The sequence below is a fragment of the Procambarus clarkii genome, chromosome 90 (genome assembly GCF_040958095.1).
Source record: "Procambarus clarkii isolate CNS0578487 chromosome 90, FALCON_Pclarkii_2.0, whole genome shotgun sequence".
NCBI lineage: Eukaryota > Metazoa > Arthropoda > Malacostraca > Decapoda > Cambaridae > Procambarus > Procambarus clarkii.
In genome coordinates, this window is record NC_091239.1 from 12,385,761 (window position 1) to 12,405,339 (window position 19,579).

The 19,579-nt window shown below is 41.2% G+C and overlaps 1 protein-coding gene across 1 annotated transcript in view; it reads left to right on the forward strand.

Moving 5' to 3' along the window:
* The window catches only part of LOC123746573 (uncharacterized), an 81,740-nt gene extending 65,807 nt beyond the window's left edge, over positions 1-15,933 (forward strand). Inside the window, exons 33-39 of the mRNA XM_069318535.1 lie at positions 3,252-3,482; positions 4,190-4,340; positions 4,878-5,098; positions 5,599-5,782; positions 7,862-7,928; positions 8,894-9,069; positions 15,032-15,933. Of these exons, the coding sequence (XP_069174636.1) occupies positions 3,252-3,482; positions 4,190-4,340; positions 4,878-5,098; positions 5,599-5,782; positions 7,862-7,928; positions 8,894-9,069; positions 15,032-15,187 (1,186 nt within the window). The 3' untranslated portion in view covers positions 15,188-15,933. The remainder of the gene's footprint in view (positions 1-3,251; positions 3,483-4,189; positions 4,341-4,877; positions 5,099-5,598; positions 5,783-7,861; positions 7,929-8,893; positions 9,070-15,031) is intronic.
* Positions 15,934-19,579: the final 3,646 nt, after the last annotated feature.

A 19,579-nucleotide genomic window follows, 5' to 3' on the forward strand; every position in this document is an offset into this window, starting at 1 on the left:
GAGGGTGACTTTGACACTGTCGAGGGTGACTTTGACACGGTCGAAGGTGACTTTGACACTGTCGAAGGTGACTTTGACACTGTCGAAGGTGACTTTGACACTGTCGAAGGTGACTTTGACACTGTCGAGGGAGACTTTGACACTGTCGAAGGTGACTTTGACACTGTCGAAGGTGACTTTGACACTGTCGAAGGTGACTTTGACACTGTCGAAGGTGACTTTGACACTGTCGAAGGAGACTTTGACACTGTCGAGGGTGACTTTGACACTGTCGAAGGTGACTTTGACACTGTCGAAGGTGACTTTGACACTGTCGAAGGTGACTTTGACACTGTCGAAGGTGACTTTGACACGGTCGAGGGTGACTTTGACACTGTCGAAGGTGACTTTGACACTGTCGAAGGAGACTTTGACACTGTCGAAGGTGACTTTGACACTGTCGAGGGTGACTTTGACACTGCAACTCGGCGCACAATAACATTTTCGTCTTTTTTTTCTCTCTTGCTGCTCAGTGACGGTCACATTGTTACCAACTTCATCTTGGGTTTCCGAAAAAGAACCTTCAACCCAGCGAGGTAGGAGCACTCAAGGTGGCTGCAGTGAGTGCATGTCGAGCTGAGAGTGCCTTCAGTACTCAGTGAGTGCATGTCGCGCTGAGAGTGCCTTCAGTACTCAGTGAGTGCATGTCGAGCTGAGAGTGCCTTCAGTACTCAGTGAGTGCATGTCGCGCTGAGAGTGCCTTCAGTACTCAGTGAGTGCATGTCGCGCTGAGAGTGCCTTCAGTACTCAGTGAGTGCATGTCTCACCTAGACTTCACTCAAGACTCAAGCCTAGACTTCACTCAAGACTCAAGTCTTTTTTTATATTTTTTAGTATTCTTTCGTTAACTTTGGGTTTAACTATTATTTAGTTCAGTCTCTTTCAAGTCTCGTTTTTATATTGTGGGTCGGATTTAGACTTTCTTTTTTTTTTTTTAGTTATGACACTTTTTGTTTTAATGGTTTTTTTTATTTGTGGTTTATAATATTCCTTTTCGGTACTTGAGTTTTATATTTCGTACTTATTTTCTTGCCTTTCGGTTTGGTTTTTTGGTTTTTGTTAACGAGGTTTTGGGTTCTGTTGCTGTGCTTCGTTCTGTTCACTTTGGTTTTATTTGTTTGCCTCGTCATCCAGTCCGTCCTCATCAACCCAGTCAGACCTCATCAACCCAGTCAGGCCTCATCAACCCAGTCAGGCCTCATCAACCCAGTCAGGCCTCATCAACCCAGTCAGGCCTCATCAACCCAGTCAGGCCTCATCAACCCAGTCCGTCCTCATCAACCCAGTCAGGCCTCATCAACAAAGGCCAAATGCTCATTAATCCAGCCGTCAGAACCCCCCTGATCATAAATAAAAAGTACTTTACACACGAATCACAAACTGATGATGATGTTCGAACGTTTCTCGAACTGTGCTTCACTGACGTGTTTCATTCCTGTGTCAACGCTGTAAATGCTTCACTGACGTGTTTCATTCCTGTGTCAACGCTGTAAATGCTTCACTGACGTGTTTCATTCCTGTGTCAACGCTGTAAATGCTTCACTGACGTGTTTCATTCCTGTGTCAACGCTGTAAATGCTTCACTGACGTGTTTCATTCCTGTGTCAACGCTGTAAATGCTTCGCCCACGTAACTCAATTACAAATAATTGGCAACAGAATGTAAATACCTAACTTCAGCCTAACTTGAGCCTAACTATGCGCCAAATTCTAATATATAATAATATTAAATGAACAAATCCACAAGGACCGTGACGGGGATTCGAACCTGCGTCCGGGAGCATCCCAGACACTGCCTTAATCGACTGAGCAATTGCTCTGTGTGTGTGAGACATACTAATATTAATTTATATCTGAGACAATCAAGTTTGTTAATTACGGACATTACGTTACAACTAAGAGCGACGGTCTGGCTTCATGCAGGTCGGCGTTCAATCCCCGACCGTCCATACAAGTGGTTGGGGCACCATTCCTTTCCCTCCGTCCCATCCCAAATCCTTATAACCTGACCCCTTCCCAGTGCTATATAGTCGTAATGGCTTGGCGCTTTCTCTTCATACTTTCCTTCCTTAAGGAGATTAGCCTGAGGACGGATTTGGGCTTTGGTTCATCGCCACCCCCCCCCCCCCACTTGGGCTGGACGGTAGAGCGACGGTCTCGCTTCATGCAGGTCGACGTTCAATCCCCGACCGTCCATACAAGTGGTTGGGGCACCATTCCTTTCCCTCCGTCCCATCCCAAATCCTTATAACCTGACCCCTTCCCAGTGCTATATAGTCGTAATGGCTTGGCGCTTTCCCCTTGATCATTCCTTCCTTCCTTCCTTCCTATGTTTTATACTGTGTATTGATATCCTTTATCATTTGGTATTACTTATTGGGGCAATTATATGATTTGAATTTTTCTTTTAAGTTTTATGAATAATGACAACATGATTTTTTTAAGTAAGTTCTTTTTTTAGCCCATAATGGAAGATGGAAGCACTTTTGGAATGATTTTGTGGTGTTATAACTGTTATTATTATATGTATTATTGGGTTTTATTGTATTTATTATCTTTATCAACGTTATCTATGTCTTTATCATCATAGCAGCTACCAGTACTCTGACTACCACCACCACCAACACTACCATCCCCCCTAATAACACCATCATCACCACCATCACCATCACCACCATCATCACTGTCCCAGTCACTACAATTGCCAGCATCACTCTTTTCGTGTCCCCCCCCCCCTCACTCTCTCACTCTCAGTTCCCTCTCTCCCCCCATTTCAAACCCTTCTCATCCACTCTTTGCAATTCGCTATCATAACTACCCATCCAACTGACTTCCACCCTTTCTCTACATCCTTAACCACTAAGAGTTTGAGGTTTGAAGCACTTCCTAAACCACAATGTTATATTTACGTTGCGAAGACATTGCAACAACGTTCAAAAGTTTAACATTCGAAAACGTTTTAACAACGTGCGAAAACAGCGTATAGTTACGTAATGTATTATATAGGACTCAGGAGGGTAGAAATAGCCTAAGCTACTCTATCCCTTTGAGATGTATTTATTGCTTATCTCAATAAACATACTTGAACTTGAACTTGAATAGGACCCCTACGATCACCCATAACTAACATGTTGTCCTATTCAGCAAACTATCACCCCCCCCCCACACCCATTACTAATACTAACCCCCCCTACCTCCCTGCCCCCCCTACAGTGCGCAGTTCCGACCGGGGGCTAACGATATCATTAGCAACACTGCGCCCACGCCCACGGTGCGCATGCGCATCTACAAAGCCAATGGGGAGGAAGCGAACAACGTCAACCTTGGGGAGCTGCTGACCCTGAAGATTGAGATGGAGCAGTCGTCAGCCTTCGCTATTTTTGCTAGGAACCTGGAGGCGAGGACGGACAACGGAGAGTTGATGACCCTTGTTGACAATATTGGGTGAGTAACTTGAGGTTATCTTGAGATGATTTCGGGGCTTTAGTGTCCCCCGTGGCCCGGTCCTCGGCTAGGCCTTCACCCCCAGGAAGCAGCCCGTGACAGCTGACTAACAGCTGAGTAGCTTAGGGTAAGGAGGAAATGTATATGTTTATCTCTCAGAATGTTTGGTAATATGTTTATTGTTTGTGATGTGTGTCTATGTATGTATTAACACGATGTACTGAACGGGGTGAGAATAGCTTGAGCTACCTCATCCCTTTGTGTGTATTTTACTTCAATAAACTTATTTCAATTTCAATTTCAATTTCAATTGGGGTAAGGGGAGGAGGAAGGGATAGAGAGGGAAAGAGATTTAAAGGATAGCAAGCATAGGTGTAGGGTGAATAAGAGAGTAGGAGAAAGTGAATGAGTGAAAGAGAGGGGGAGTACAGTTAAAGACAAATTATGAGACAGTCGGACATCACCTATGTTGACCAGACCACACACTTGAAGGTGAAGGGACGACGACGTTTCGGTCCGTCCTGGATCATTCTCAAGTCGATTCTCACAATCGACTTGAGAATGGTCCAGGACGGACCGAAACGTCGTCGTCCCTTCACCTTCTAGTGTGTGGTCTGGTTAACATTCTTCAGCCACGTTATTGTGACTCCTCGCCCGAACATCACCTAGATGTGTAGCATCACCGTATCTGTCTCTCCCTGCGACAGGTGCCCGCGGTACCCGTCCATATTCCCGGAGCTACAACTGGAGGAGAGGACTAAGAGCCTCTACGGGGACTTCAAGGCCTTCAGGTTTCCCTCTACTGCCCGCGTCAACTTCGTGGCTACCGTCAGGTTCTGTCAGGACCGCTGTGATCCGGTATGTCTTGTGTGTGAGATTGGTCACGGCATCAACTTACGAAGCCTGTACATCTCTCAACAATCAACGCGGCTTTGTTTTCATTTATTAAATAATTTACAAGCTTAACAACTTCACATCTCAAGGTTTTAATTGTTATAAACAATTCGTAGTGCTTTGCAGGTCATAAACTGTTTAATAAATCTAAACAAAACTGCCATGATTGGTTGAAAGATGTTCAGGTTTCGTAAATGGATACGTGAATTAGCTCCTGGCCCCGCCTTCCCAAGTTTCTCTTATCTATATTAAAGTTGGCATTAGGTTGTTTCCACCATTATTTAAGCCTTTGTTGTGTTGTTTATGAGTGCAATATTGCGTCTGTTTTGCCTCACGGGAGACATCTCCCGTCACGCAGGGTGCAGTCGCACCTCCACAGATCTCCAGTATCAGCTCTTGATACTGGTAATGGCTCAAAAGGGCCACCACTTACGGGCTATTCATGCCCGTGCCACCTTTTGGGAGGCTTAATCTTCATCAATCAATCAATCGTTTTGCCAGGTCCCGTGTGGCTCAGGCGTTGTGTCGTACGGTCGCCGTCGCCGCCGCCGCCGTACTGCGGTGAACACGACCGAGAACCACGAAGACGTCGACGAAGTAGAAGATGAGGGGCAGACTACACACATCGAACTCTCCACAGATGGTACGCTTGAGAACACCTTCACCTTCAGCGTGGAACCCTTCGAGGTCTCAGAGGAGACGTTACCGCCGGTGACTACCAGGTGAGTTACAGGTCCCGTGTGATTTACCTAGATTAGGGTAATCTAGATTTACCTAGATTAGGGTAAAGAGTTAGGAGTAAGATGTTACAGTAAGTGATTAGGGTAAGGTGTTAGAGTAAGAGATTAGGGCCGACGTAAAAGTTTATACCCTGGAAACACAAACCGAAATTGTCTCTATTTTCCGCTTGTTACAACTTGTAATAAAGTTGTTACATCTTGACTTAACGTGTTTATGACGTATTAGAACGTTGTTACAACTTGCTATATTGGTTGTTATAACTTGTTAGGTGTTAAAACGTGTTCGAACGTTGTACCAACGTCGTAGTTTCGGTGTGTGTTTGGCGGGTAGTGAGGAATGGTGAGATAGGGTAATCTACCAATCGAGCTAGTTAAGCCAATCTACAAAATTTGTGAAAGAGATTGCGTCTACCTAAACAAAATCAATTCAACCACACACAACTCCCAGTGGTTTTCAACTATGTCATCAACGACCCTTTCAGAACGACCAAACGTTCCCTGAGCACCACCAAACGTTCTGTAAACACCACTACCACTACCACCAGCACCACCACCACCGGTTCTACCAGAACGACCACCCCTACCACCACCACCACAGAAGGAACGACAACCAAAGAGGATATTAATCCTGCTGAAATGCCAAGTGATATTCCTGTTGCTCTCTCGGTAAGAATTCTTTATTAATCCTATTATGATGATTATTTTTGATGATTAATGATGATATTATAATCAACTGGAACTGAGGTTCGAGTCACTTCACAACTCAAGTTGATGTACTTATTATTATTATAAGATTTTGTCCTTAGAGTTTTGTAAATAATTTTATCTTTCCTAAAGTTTGCTATTGGAGGAGAAGGGAAGGTATGAATTATGTTATTTAGAATTACTCTGCATGTGTTGATTTTACTGGTGTTGTTAGCAGGTGTTGATGTGTGTGTGTTGCTACTGGTACTGGTGTTGTAGCAGGTGTTGATGTGTGTGTGTTGCTACTGGTACTGGTGTTGTAGCAGGTGTTGATGTGTGTGTGTTGCTACTGGTACTGGTGTTGTAGCAGGTGTTGATGTGTGTTGCTACTGGTACAGGTGTTGTAGCAGGTGTTGATGTGTGTGTGTTGCTACTGGTACAGGTGTTGTAGCAGGTGTTGATGTGTGTGTGTTGCTACTGGTACTGGTGTTGTAGCAGGTGTTGATGTGTGTATTGCTACTGGTACTGGTGTTGTTAGCAGGTGTTGATGTGTGTGTGTTGCTACTGGTACTGGTGTTGTAGGAGGTGTTGATGTGTGTTGCTACTGGTACAGGTGTTGTAGCAGGTGTTGATGTGTGTGTGTTGCTACTGGTACAGGTGTTGTAGCAGGTGTTGATGTGTGTGTGTTGCTACTGGTACAGGTGTTGTAGCAGGTGTTGATGTGTGTGTTGCTACTGGTACTGGTGTTGTAGCATGTGTTGATGTGTGTGTGTTGCTACTGGTACAGGTGTTGTAGCAGGTGTTGATGTGTGTGTGTTGCTACTGGTACAGGTGTTGTAGCAGGTGTTGATGTGTGTGTTGCTACTGGTACAGGTGTTGTAGCAGGTGTTGATGTGTGTGTGTTGCTACTGGTACTGGTGTTGTAGCAGGTGTTGATGTGTGTGTGTTGCTACTGGTACAGGTGTTGTAGCAGGTGTTGATGTGTTGCTACTGGTGTTGTAGCAGGTGTTGATGTGTTGCTACTGGTACAGGTGTTGTAGCAGGTGTTGATGTGTGTGTGTTGCTACTGGTACAGGTGTTGTAGCAGGTGTTGATGTCACTGTTGTATAAAATGTTGCAATATAGCTATAGTTACTTATGCACGATCCTGCAATTTAATTTCTGTTTGTTTTGCAATCACGTTGCATGTGGTTTGATATTGCAATCCGTAATTTAAACAATAATTATTCTATCATTGCATTTAAATATATATGTTGTTCGTACTGTTATTTTTATTATTGTTGTTGTTGTTGTTTGTCGTTGATGCAACAATGTCGTTGAAGGTCATATTTCTTCTTCTAATCTTATTGTCACTAACAAGAACTGTCGATACGCATTACTATACCACACTACTACAATCATTCTACTGCATCTACCTCTACTTCTTCTTCTTACTACTGCTTGTAACAATACTATTTTCACTACTCTTACGTGATTGCAAACTTGAATTAAACGTGTTTGATGGGTTTTTGCTGCAACTACTTCGCCTTCATAAACAACTAGTCAATACTACCAATAACAGCTGGTTGGATACTACACACAGAAATCACAATAGAGTGATGTATCAAATGAATCAAATCCACAAGAGCCGTGACGAGGATTCGAACCTGCGTCCTGGCAGCATCCCAGATGCTGCCTGACTGAGCTACGACATAGGTCAAAAGAGTTGACGAATCCGCGTCACAGCCCGTGTGGATTAGTTCAGTTGGATACTACTCTTATTTCTCCTCTATTTTAATGGCTTTTAACTGTCGGCGTCTTGTGCCTGACTAAGCTACGACATGGTCAAAAGAGTTGACGAATCCACGTCACAGCCCGTGTGGATTGGTTCAGTTGGATGCTACTCTTATTTCTCCTCTATTTTAATGGCTTTTAACTGTGGCGTCTTGTGCCTGACTGAGCTACGACATGGTCAAAAGAGGTGACGAATCATCGTCACGGCCCGTGTGGATTGGTTCAGTTGGATACTACTCTTATTTCTCTATATAAATTGGTTTTAACTGTGGCGTCTTGTGTTGACAGCTGGTGGTGGGAGAGGACACCATGCCTGAGGGTTGGGATGACCGCCACAGACACCGGTATAGAGATGGTGAGTCTATATATCTACCATATACTCACATAGTCTTGAGTAAGGAGTCGTCCAGGACCTTGTATACCTCTTGTGAATACCACAGTGGTGGGTGTTGTGTGTGTGTGTGTGTGTGTGTGTGTGTGTGTGTGTGTGTGTGTGTGTGTGTGTGTGTGTGTGTGTGTGTGTGTGTGTGTGTGTACTCACCTAGTTGTGCTTGCGGGGGTCGAGCTCTGGCTCTTTGGTCCCGCCTCTCAACCGTCAATCAACTGGTGTACAGGTTCCTGAGCCTATTGGGCTCTATCATATCTACACTTGAAACTGTGTATGGAGTCAGCCTCCACCACATCACTTCCTAATGCATTCCATTTGTCAACCACTCTGACACTAAAAAAGTTCTTTCTGTGTGTGTGTGTGTGTGTGTGTGTGTGTGTGTGTGTGTGTGTGTGTGTGTGTGTGTGTGTGTGTGTGTGTGTGTGTAGGTTGGTGGAAAGTTCCGTCTAGTTACAGTATTTGTCCAATTAACATAAAAAATTCAATCATAATTTGTATAAAATTATTTTTCATTGTTTTTAGAATAGATTGTTCTAGGATCAACTCATTATATAATCAGGAACAATGCTTCCTTATACATATACATATTTGTATACATAAGGGAGCAAATGTTCCCGTTGAAGGTTATCTTGAGATGATTTCATGGCTTTAGTGTCCCCGCGGCCCGGTCCTCGACCAGGCCTCCACCCCCAGGAAGCAGCCCGTGACCGCTGACTAACACCCAGGTACCTAACAGGGGCATAGGGTGAAAGAAACTCTGCCTATTGTTTCTCGCCGGCGCCTGGGATCGAACCCGGGACCACAGGGTCACAAGTCCAGTGTGCTGTCCGCTCGGCCGACCGTTAGGAAGAATATATTCCCATACATTTATTCCCTCCTCATGTCAGTATTCACATACATCTCCACAGCAAGCATGTATTAACTGTTCACAGAGACCTACGTCGCGGACGACTACGTGTGCACACCGACCTCGACGGTGGTCGCCGCGGTACTGACGCTCCTCGTCCTCCTGTGCGCGGGGTCGGTTGGCTTCGTTTTCTTTTACCGCACCAAGAAGCGCCATTGGCAGAAAATGGGAAGCTGCGAGCCCTTTCCCTTACCTCCACAGGTATAACTACTCAATAGTTCATTTATGTATATATATGTATATAAATTGTATATAAATTGTATATATGTTGAATTAGTTAAGAAACCAGTGAAACTGTCTTTGAGGGCGCAGAATATATATTTTATGGGTGGAAATGAGTAATAATTAGATTATAATCGATATTTTTAATAAATATATAGTGCAAATCTATCATTTTGTTCAACTAAAAAATTATAAATAATTTTAATTATCGCTTTTTTGCTCTGATTTATGGGTTTTAAGCGGGACTATTATACAATTTAAGCCAGTTTATTAATGACACTTCATTAGTGACAGTCATTTGTTTCTGTTCTACGCTTGAGTGACAGTTTTTGGTTTCTTATCTAGCACTTAAGCGCTTGCAGCATACTAACTCATTCAACAACCCGTTCTCGCACTTTCTTATAGTCAATATTGACTTATTAAATACGTGCATATGTGACATACTAATTTATTGTGAATATTTTAGTTTACCTTGTAAAGCTTCATAGAAAACACCGACCTTACCTAACCTTCTTAGTATGTTAAGATAAGCATCTTATTGCTTCATAATTACAATTATTACTTAACCTATACCTATAATAGGTTAAGTAATAATTGTATACCTATAATTGTATACCTATATACCTATAATAGGTTAAGTAATAATTGTAATTACGAAGCAATAAGATGCTTATCTTAACATACTAAGAAGGTTAGGTAAGGTCGGTGTTTTGTATGAAGCTTTTCAAGGTAAACTAAAATATTCACAATAAATTAGTATGTCACATATGCACTTATTTAATAAGTCAATATTGACTTAAAGAAAGTGCGAGAACGGGTTGCATTCAACCGCTTCCGTAAATTAAGATTTGTGCTTCCTTCCATCTAAAGTTGATCGATCAATTAAAATTTCTATTCGAATCGAGTAAAAATGAAGGTTTGTAGAAAACAATATACAAGGACACACATTGGGTCCACAATGGCTCCCTTGAATGTCATTTCTTTTCTTCACCGAGGCTTTGGGACCTCACAAATCCAACCACAGGTGGTACCGATAGATAAAAGACATTTTAATTGATCGATATTTTAACTAGTAGATGTTTGAACCCTATCACTGTAAATATGTAAGCAAACTGCTATCATTCTATATATGTAAGTAAACTCTGCTATCATTCTTTATATGTAAGCCAACGCTGCTATCACCCTTTACAAATATAGACCAACACTGTCCTCACTGTATATATATATATAGGCCTATTGCGCCTATATCCCCACCAAGGAGACATTAACTAGATCAATGGATAGGATATATATATATATATAGTGTAGTTAGGCCTCCTGGACCATACAGAGTATACCTCGGCCAGCTGAATCATACATAGTATACCTGGCTCTTCATATCTCTAACATCCCCTTGAGGATACACTATCCTGTTAGGTACTGGATAGTTTACCATAAAAAATAGTAATTGGTAAACTTAAGTAGTCGAGCAGAACGATGGGAATAAACAGTAGTTTACAGCCACTAGACATAAACACATTACAGTCGTGTCTTGATGAGATTATTGTTATTTGATGTAATAACTTGTTTTTATGTTAGTTTACCCGAAAATTATTTGTGTTAAGTATGTTCTTCTCTCTCAGCACAAGTGAGAACCTTTCCACTAGAACCAGCTGCTGCAGTGGTGTCGCCGGAACCCTCCCAACCCCCCACCTGCTCCAGTGGTGTGGCCGGAACCCCCCCCAACCCCCCACCTGCTCCAGTGGTGTGCCCGGAACCTGGCCGCAACCCCCCACCTGCTCCAGTGGTGTGGCCGGAACCCTCCCAACCCCCCACCTGCTCCAGTGGTGTGCCCGGAACCCTCCCAACCCCCCACCTGCTCCAGTGGTGTCGCCGGAACCCTCCCAACCCCCCACCTGCTCCAGTGGTGTGCCCGGAACCCCCCCCAACCCCCCACCTGCTCCAGTGGTGTGGCCGGAACCCCCCCCCAACCCCCCACCTGCTCCAGTGGTGTGGCCGGAACCCCCCCCCAACCCCCCACCTGCTCCAGTGGTGTGGCCGGAAACCCCCCCCCCCAACCTGCTCCAGTGGTGTGGCCGGAACCCCCCCCCAACCCCCCACCTGCTCCAGGGGTGCAGCCGGAACCCCCTCCAACCTCCAGTGGTGTAACCTAAAACCCTATTCTTATAGGGCATTTCAAGGCTTTATTTAACCTAACCTGACTAACCTGGGGATTTCCAGGATCTGGCATGAGATTACAAACACGAGGATGCTTGCTACCCACCACAACAGCCACCTAAATTGTCCTCGAAAACAAAAATCCTTTGATTCTCAGCCTTCTTCTTCAAGTCAGAGCGGTTGGGCTCAGTTCCTCTGGCCTCCTTGGAATCGAATCCCTTTCAAGACAGTTTTTAGTGTCTCGTATATATACTTCAAGACCTTTAACGTGCCAGAATGATTCAGATGTGAAGTTTGAGATCTAAGTGAGCAGTGGAGATGGAAATTAGTGGCTTGACTAATATATATAATGTGCATCTGACTTTGTTCGCTTTTGTTCAACCTCTGTTCTACTAGCCTGTTCAACTAGCCTCTTTTCTGCTAGCTTCTATTACCTTTATACTCTCCTAAATATTAATTTCTCACTTATTAGGCTCTTCCAGTTCAACCCATCCTGCAGTTTTCTAACCTTGAGCCCACAAATCTAAGACCCCTTCAGTGTTCTCTAAGATCCCTCACTATTTTCTAAGACCCCTCGCTGTTTTCTAAGACCCCTCACTATTTTCTAAGACCCCTCGCTGTTTTCTAAGACCCCTCACTATTTTCTAAGACCCCTCGCTGTTTTCTAAGACACTTCACTGTTTTCTAAAGACCTAGAGGGCAGCCAGTCTCGTTTTGTCATTGTATCAGTCGAATCTGGCCACATCACTCCTCCAGTCTTCAAGCTTCATCATACCCATGCCCCAGCTCCCTGCATACCCATGCCCCAGCTCCATACATACCCATGCCCCAGCTCCTAGCATACCCATGTCCCAGCTCCTAGCATACCCATGCCCCAGCTCCCTGCATACCCATGCTCCAGCTCCCTGCATACCCATGTCCCAGCTCCTAGCATACCCATGCCCCAGCTCCCTGCATACCCATGCCCCAGCTCCCTGCATACAGTATTCAGTATTCCCTATTGCACTGCCCCCTATTGTATATACAAGCTGTATGTCTGTCACCTTAGTGTATAATCTGAATGTATTGTATATTATTTCTCGCTTTTTGTTAAATAAAATACACTAATCCCCACTGAAGAAAAGTCTTTGTATATATAGACGCGGAAATTTCTTGCAATTAAACCCGTCCTCTCTATTTGGCTCTCCGTAAAAAAATGCGACTGTTTTGCCTAACCAGAAACGTACAAACCCATGCAACCCCCCTAACCTATTGACAAGGTTATATTTGTCTTACTCATGTATTGTGTTTTTAACGGATTGGTCGGTTACGTAAAGAAAATGAGACCCATTTGGCAAGAGGACGGGTTATTGTACATCATTCACTACCCGCCAAACACACACCGAAACTACGACGTTGGTACAACGTTCGAGCAAGTTTTAACACCTCCTAACCAGTTATAACAACCAATATAGCAAGTTGTAACAACGTTCTAATACGTCATAAACACGTTAAGTCAAGTAACAACTTTATTACAAGTTGTAACAAGCGGAAAATAGAGACAGTTTCGGTTTGTGTTTCCAGGGTAGTAAGAGGAAGTAGCATTGAAATTACTTTGGATAAATAATGCAATATCATATACAAAGCTACAGTATTGAAATGATATATTATTTGCTGACTGCCATCAACACAATGCGCCAGACTTGATGTGACGTCACGAATGTCAACAATGGTCAGCTGATTGTGACTTTCTCTCCCCCTCAACACAGCTGATCTTTGTTGACATTAATTACGTTGTCATTTCCCGTTAAATAACGCAGTATGCAGCTGATGCCACCGTATGATACGTTGCCAAATATTTATCCAAAACTTTTAAAACTTTTGCTAATGCTGAACATCTGTAGCACAGAGCAATGATGTGAATGTCTCTGTGTGCTTTCGTACCTTTTTCACCTGTGTTGAAAAACACGAAAGCGCTCAGACATATTGCTTTCTTTGTGGTTATATATATATATATATTATACTAATAAGAAGAGATATCAACCAACAGACACAAGTTAAAACACAAAACGTAAGTAGTAATCTTTCGTTGACATTTAGAGACAAGGAGCTTAGCTGTCAAGTTAAGTACTGGTTTAAGGTATAGAGTTAGGTATTGGGCTTCAAGTTCAAGTTCAAGTATGTTTATTGAGACAAGAAAAAATACATCTCAAAGGGATAGAGTAGCTTAGGTTATTTCTACCCCCCCCCCCCCCGGTATTGGGCTTAAGGCCTACGAGCCACGGGAGGGGGGGGGGGTTATAATAGCCTATCAAGTTTGGGAAGGTCATTAATTAGGCCCATCAACCTTCGAAGAATTGTTGAGGCCTATCAACCTTTGCAGGGTTATTAAGGCCTATATATATTAACCTCTGGAGGGATATTAAGGCCTATATATATATATATATATATATATATATATATATATATATATATATATATATATATTAACCTCTGGAGGGTTATTAAGGCCTATATATATATATATATATATATATATATATATATATATATATATATATATATATATATATATATATATTAACCTCTGGAGGATTATCAAGACGACAACAGCCGTTTACTGACAAACTGGCAAGAATAATTTAGTCCTGAACATTGTCTAGGACTAAACACTATTATGACATTTATGATATGCTGCTATAAAATCCCTATCACTGATATGATACCTATAATATCATTGATATCAATGGTATTACTCTCAATAAATTTAGAACATAGTTATGAACTCAAAATATCCTTGTATAAAATGTTGCAATTCTGTAGTCAGTAAACTTTGGGTTAATATTGGTTTTCCAATAAGAATAAAATTTATTGATTGATTGATTTATTTATTTATTTATTTATTTATTTATAGATAAGAAGGTTCAATGGGTTTTGAAATTACTCATGTGAGTAATTTGTGCTTTCTTGCCACTGGGAGCCGGTCGGCCGAGCGGACAGCACGCTGGACTTGTGATCCTGTGGTCCTGGGTTCGATCCCAGGCACCGGCGAGAAACAATGGGCAGAGTTTCTTTCACCCTATGCCCCTGTTACCTAGCAGTAAAATAGGTACCTGGGTGTTAGTCAGCTGTCACGGGCTGCTTCCTGGGGGGTGGAGGCCTGGTCGAGGACCGGGCCGCGGGGACACTAAAGCCCCGAAATCATCTCAAGATAACCTCAAGATAACTAACACACATAGGCCTATACGCTGCAGCTTCTATTTATTTCTATATATTTTAGCAATATGAAATTAAACCAAAAATTCTCCATAAATTATGTAAACAAATCCCCTTAACCGTATTTAATATCGGAAATAAGAATAGAAAACGTGATTTAGTTAAATTAACAGAATATTAATGTAGGGATAACTAAACTAGATATAGGAAAATACTGATGTTATATATTGGGATTGAACCCGATCCCCTTGGGCACTCCAGAACGGATTGCTTAATCAATTATTCATAAATGGAAATACCATTTGAACAGATCCAAAGACAATCTGAACGCCGCATCTAAAAAAAGGTATATCTATGCGGGCGATGAGTCACAATAACGTGGCTGAAGTATGTTGACCAGACCACACACTCGAAGGTGAAGGGACGACGACGTTTCGGTCCGTCCTGGATCATTCTCAAGTCGATTGTGAGAATGGTCCAGGACGGACCGAAAAGTCGTCGTCCCTTTACCTTCTAGTGTGTGGTCTGGTCAACAAGGTATATCTATATATATATAAACTTCTAACGCCAATTCCCTCTACACCACCAGCCCAAAACCCAGTTCTTCAACAGCCCTGAGGTGATGTTCAGGGCAGCTTATGGGGGCTTCCCCGGCCAGTCCAACCTAGCCTCAAACATGGCGGCTTTCACCACTGCGCAAGCGATCTCCCCCATGCACGAAGACGCCCCTCAGTATAAGGAATAGGTGTGGCTTGGAGGAGGATGCGGCCAGAACGCTGATGGTCCAACCGCATGGGGCCATTGGGGAATCGAGCAGCGATCCTGCATGAAAAGAGAGATCGTCGCTCTACTGACCAACGTATCTTCTTTGGACGCGAGTGTGTGTGTGTGTGTGACAAGTGTGTGTGTGTGTGTGTGTGTGTGTGTGTGTGTGTGTGTGTGTGTGTGTGTGTGTGTGTGTGTGTGTGTGTGTGACAAGTGTGTGTGTGTGACAAGTGTGTGTGTGTGTGTGTGTGTGTGTGTGTGTGTGTGTGTGTGTGTGTGTGTGTGTGTGTGTGTGTGTGTGTGTGTGTGTGTGTGTGTGTAGTATGAGTAAATGATAATATTGTTTGAAATTGGAAAAATATGAAAATTTTGTGAGAGAAAAAATGAAAAAAAATGAATAGAAAGGTGAGTCACAACGTACACAAGGCAGTTTGACAGCATAATTTTAAACCTAATTAACCATAACCTAACCTACCCTAACCCAACCCAAACCAGCCTAACCTAACCCAACCGAGTTTAACACAGCCTAATACATCCAAACTAAACAACATATAAATATATATATACGGTTTTGACACTCAGAAAACGAGCTTTGTCGAACCTGTCTTGTGTACGATTTGACTCTATCCCAGTTTATTGTACACAACAGAAAACGGACATCGCTGAATCGTTTAAAGGGGGAACTTGCTCGAAACATTTCTGTTGTTAAATAAAACGGACACAAAAGATCTTTTCTATTTATACTAAATAATATATCTAATAAATCTTCAATATTTTTAAATAGCTGCATATCTCTAGTGAATAATTTTCATACAAATTAATACAAGGTTATACACAGAACGTTCAAATATAAATATATTTTTGACATTCAATTTGACTCGTGATAAAGTAAGCCTCTGAAGAGTCCTGCATTCACTTCCCCCAAACAATGAATAGAGCTCCAAATATCGGGCTCACCATAGCCCGTGCTACTTGGAACTTTTTGCTTCGAGGTAGCAAATCTTAAACAACAACTCTACGAACTTCTCCCAAATACAGAAATAACTAAACTTTTGATCAATCTACCTTACCTTGAGGTTACCTTGAGGTGCTTCCGGGGCTTAGCGTCCCCGCGGCCCGGTCATCTAATCCACGGAAAAAAAAATTATGCATGTAATTAACTCGTATAAATATTACCGCCAGATTATCCTCCCCCCCCCCTGTAGGCCTACGATATCCCCCTATAGGCCTATGATACCCAGCCTAAAGGCCTAGGAGGCATACCACAGCCCTATTGCAGCTAGTACAATGGACTCCCCCCCCCCCCCACACCGTCTATAAAGATATATGCACGAAAGATATCAAAATTAACAGTAATATTATGTTAAGATAATTTTAAGCCATAGATAACCTTTATCGTATATTGAACCTGTAGGGTCATCTAAGGACAGCCATGAAACACATATACACGAGATAAAACACATATGAACATTCTCGAACCCCTTTGAACACTCACGGAGACAGTTGAAGTAGATTGATTGATGGAGATTAAACCACACAAGATGAATGGCCCATAAGTGACAGTTGAAGATTGAGTGATTGATAAAGATTAAGCCACCCAAAACGCGGCCCTTATCAGCCATTACCAGTATCAAGAGCTGATACTGGAGATCTATGGAGGTGCGACTGCACCCTGCGTGAGGGAAGATGTCTCCCGTAGACAGTTGAAGGGTCTATTTGGAATACATATGTAGATAAATTACATGTAAAAGGTAAACATGAAGAGAATCTATGTAATCATTTTATTCCTGATAATTATTCCCAATTACTTTTGTTACTTAAAGCATTATACTTATTTTATATTTTTATCTATAGAAGCATATTCAATTTATATTAAGCAACTTTGGATGTAAATTTATTATAAGATCAGAGATATAATTCCTTGTTCAGGGCTTAGGGTATTCAAGTCAAGACTTGCAATCAGTACTCGATTGATGAAGATTAAGCCACCCAAGAGGTGGCACGGGCATGAATAGCCCGTAAGTGGTGGCCCTTTCGAGCCATTACCAGTATCAAAAGATGATACTGGAGATCTGTGGAGGCGCAACTGCACCCTGCGTGACGGGAGATGTCTCCCGGACCAAGTGGTGACCAAATGGTGAATCAGTACTCGTCAAGGCATTTATGCAACCCATATGCGAAACCAGTGCATCTTCCCTTGATCTTGGCGGCTTTCTTCACACTTACTAAACAGTTTATGAGCGCTGAAGCACTACGAGGCTGTTTATAACAATAATAACTTTGGGGGGTTGTGAAGGTTCCAAGTTTCGAAGCTGTTTAAAAAATGTAAACAAAGCCGCCATGATTGATGAAAGATGTAGAGGTTTCGTAGGGTGAATTGTCAATGAATCAAATCCCGGGCTTCTGTAAACGGACGAGACTGGTTGTAAAGTGGTAGACGGGTTGTGTTCCAGGGGAAATTATAGTAGGGGTAAGATAAAGAAATGTTATTCACATACATAATCAAGTTACGGGCTCACCATAGCCCGTGCTACTTGGAACTTTGTTCTAGGTAGTGAATCTTTAACAACAACAAATACACTTCCTAATTCAGCCAATCAAGAGCAGCCCGTTCTCTCAATTCGCCAATCCGTGAAAAATACCACTGTTTCACCTAATCAAAGACCAATGATTAGGTTAAACCTAATCATTGGTCTTTGCTCCCACCTAACCAATCGCGGCCAATGCATAGAAAACGTTAATATCACGGTGCTTTAATATTCTGCTAACACATCGCCTTCTTAACGTATCGGTCGATTCCGTCCCAAATACGTTGTATTATGTAAGACAACCCACTGCTATAGCAGCCTTCACCAGAATGCTCGTCATAGGTTTAGCAAACTATTACTACTTGCATTAGCTATTAATTTTAAGTGGCATTTGGACGGTCTTTTGAAGATCCGTTGTTGATTTAAAACTGTAGCTCAGATATTATATATATATATATATATATATATATACATATATATATATATATATATATATATATATATATACATATATATATATATATATATATATATATATATATATATATATATATATATATACATATATATATATATATATATATATATATATATATATATATATATATATATATATATATATATTGTGATGTAGATCTATTCATCTACAATAGATCTACAATACAATCTATTGGTGATTGTAATAGGTCTACAATCACCATTCGTAGCTATAATTACTTCATATATTTTTAATATAAGATGCTTGTTGAATTTAAGATATTTTTTTTTAATTTAGAAACCTTTTAAATTCAGAAACCTTCTTAAGTTTAAGAAATCTTTGTAATTTAAGAAGGTTTTTAATTTTGAAACCATTTTAGTTAAGAATTTTAAATATAGAATTTTTTTAATTCAGAAATCCATATAATTTAGAAACTTTTCTAATATAAGAGTTTTCTCCTTAAATAATTATAGGAATATTATATAATATAAATATCTTTGAATATAATTTGTCGTATTTTACATAAGAGAACATATATGTTAATCAAACTTAAAAAAAAAAACTTAATTTAAAAATAAACCCACGAATTAAATATAATTTGTGCCTTTCATCTCAGAGAATTTGCAAAAATATATATATACTCTATATAAGTATATATAAAATATATTTAATATATAAAAATATAATCAATTAGCTTCATATACGACTCATTTATCTTTGATGATTCAACATATCATGATATAAAGCTTAAACATTTCATATTTTCAAATTAGGAAAATTACAAATTTAGAGAAAACGAAGCCTTTTTTGGGGAGACATATACAATACAATACAATACAATACAATTTTATTTAGGTAAGGTACATACATACAATAAATATTTACAAGGATTGTTTGACTTATAGGTAGAGCTAGTACATACAATGCCTAAAGCCACTATTACGCAAAGCGTAATCTAGGAATATCTAGGAATATCTAGGAATATCTAGGAATATCTAGGAATATCTAGGAATATCTAGGAATATCTAGGAATATCTAGGAATATCTAGGAATATCTAGGAATATCTAGGAATATCTAGGAATATCTAGGAATATCTAGGAATATCTAGGAATATCTAGGAATATCTAGGAATATCTAGTATATCTAATAGGAATAAATATCTAGGAATCTTTACGAAACTTTACTCCTGTGAATTTAATTTGATTTGTTCATATTTGTAACATTAGCTGCTCCAGTAAACAAGCAAACACGTGTGTCCAAGGAATAGGTTGGGGAACGTGTGATTGGCTTGTTTGGACAAACAAGGCCTGTTTGTTTTCCACTTTCCTAAAGATTCTCTGCATTAATTCGCTCTGTTTCGTGCTT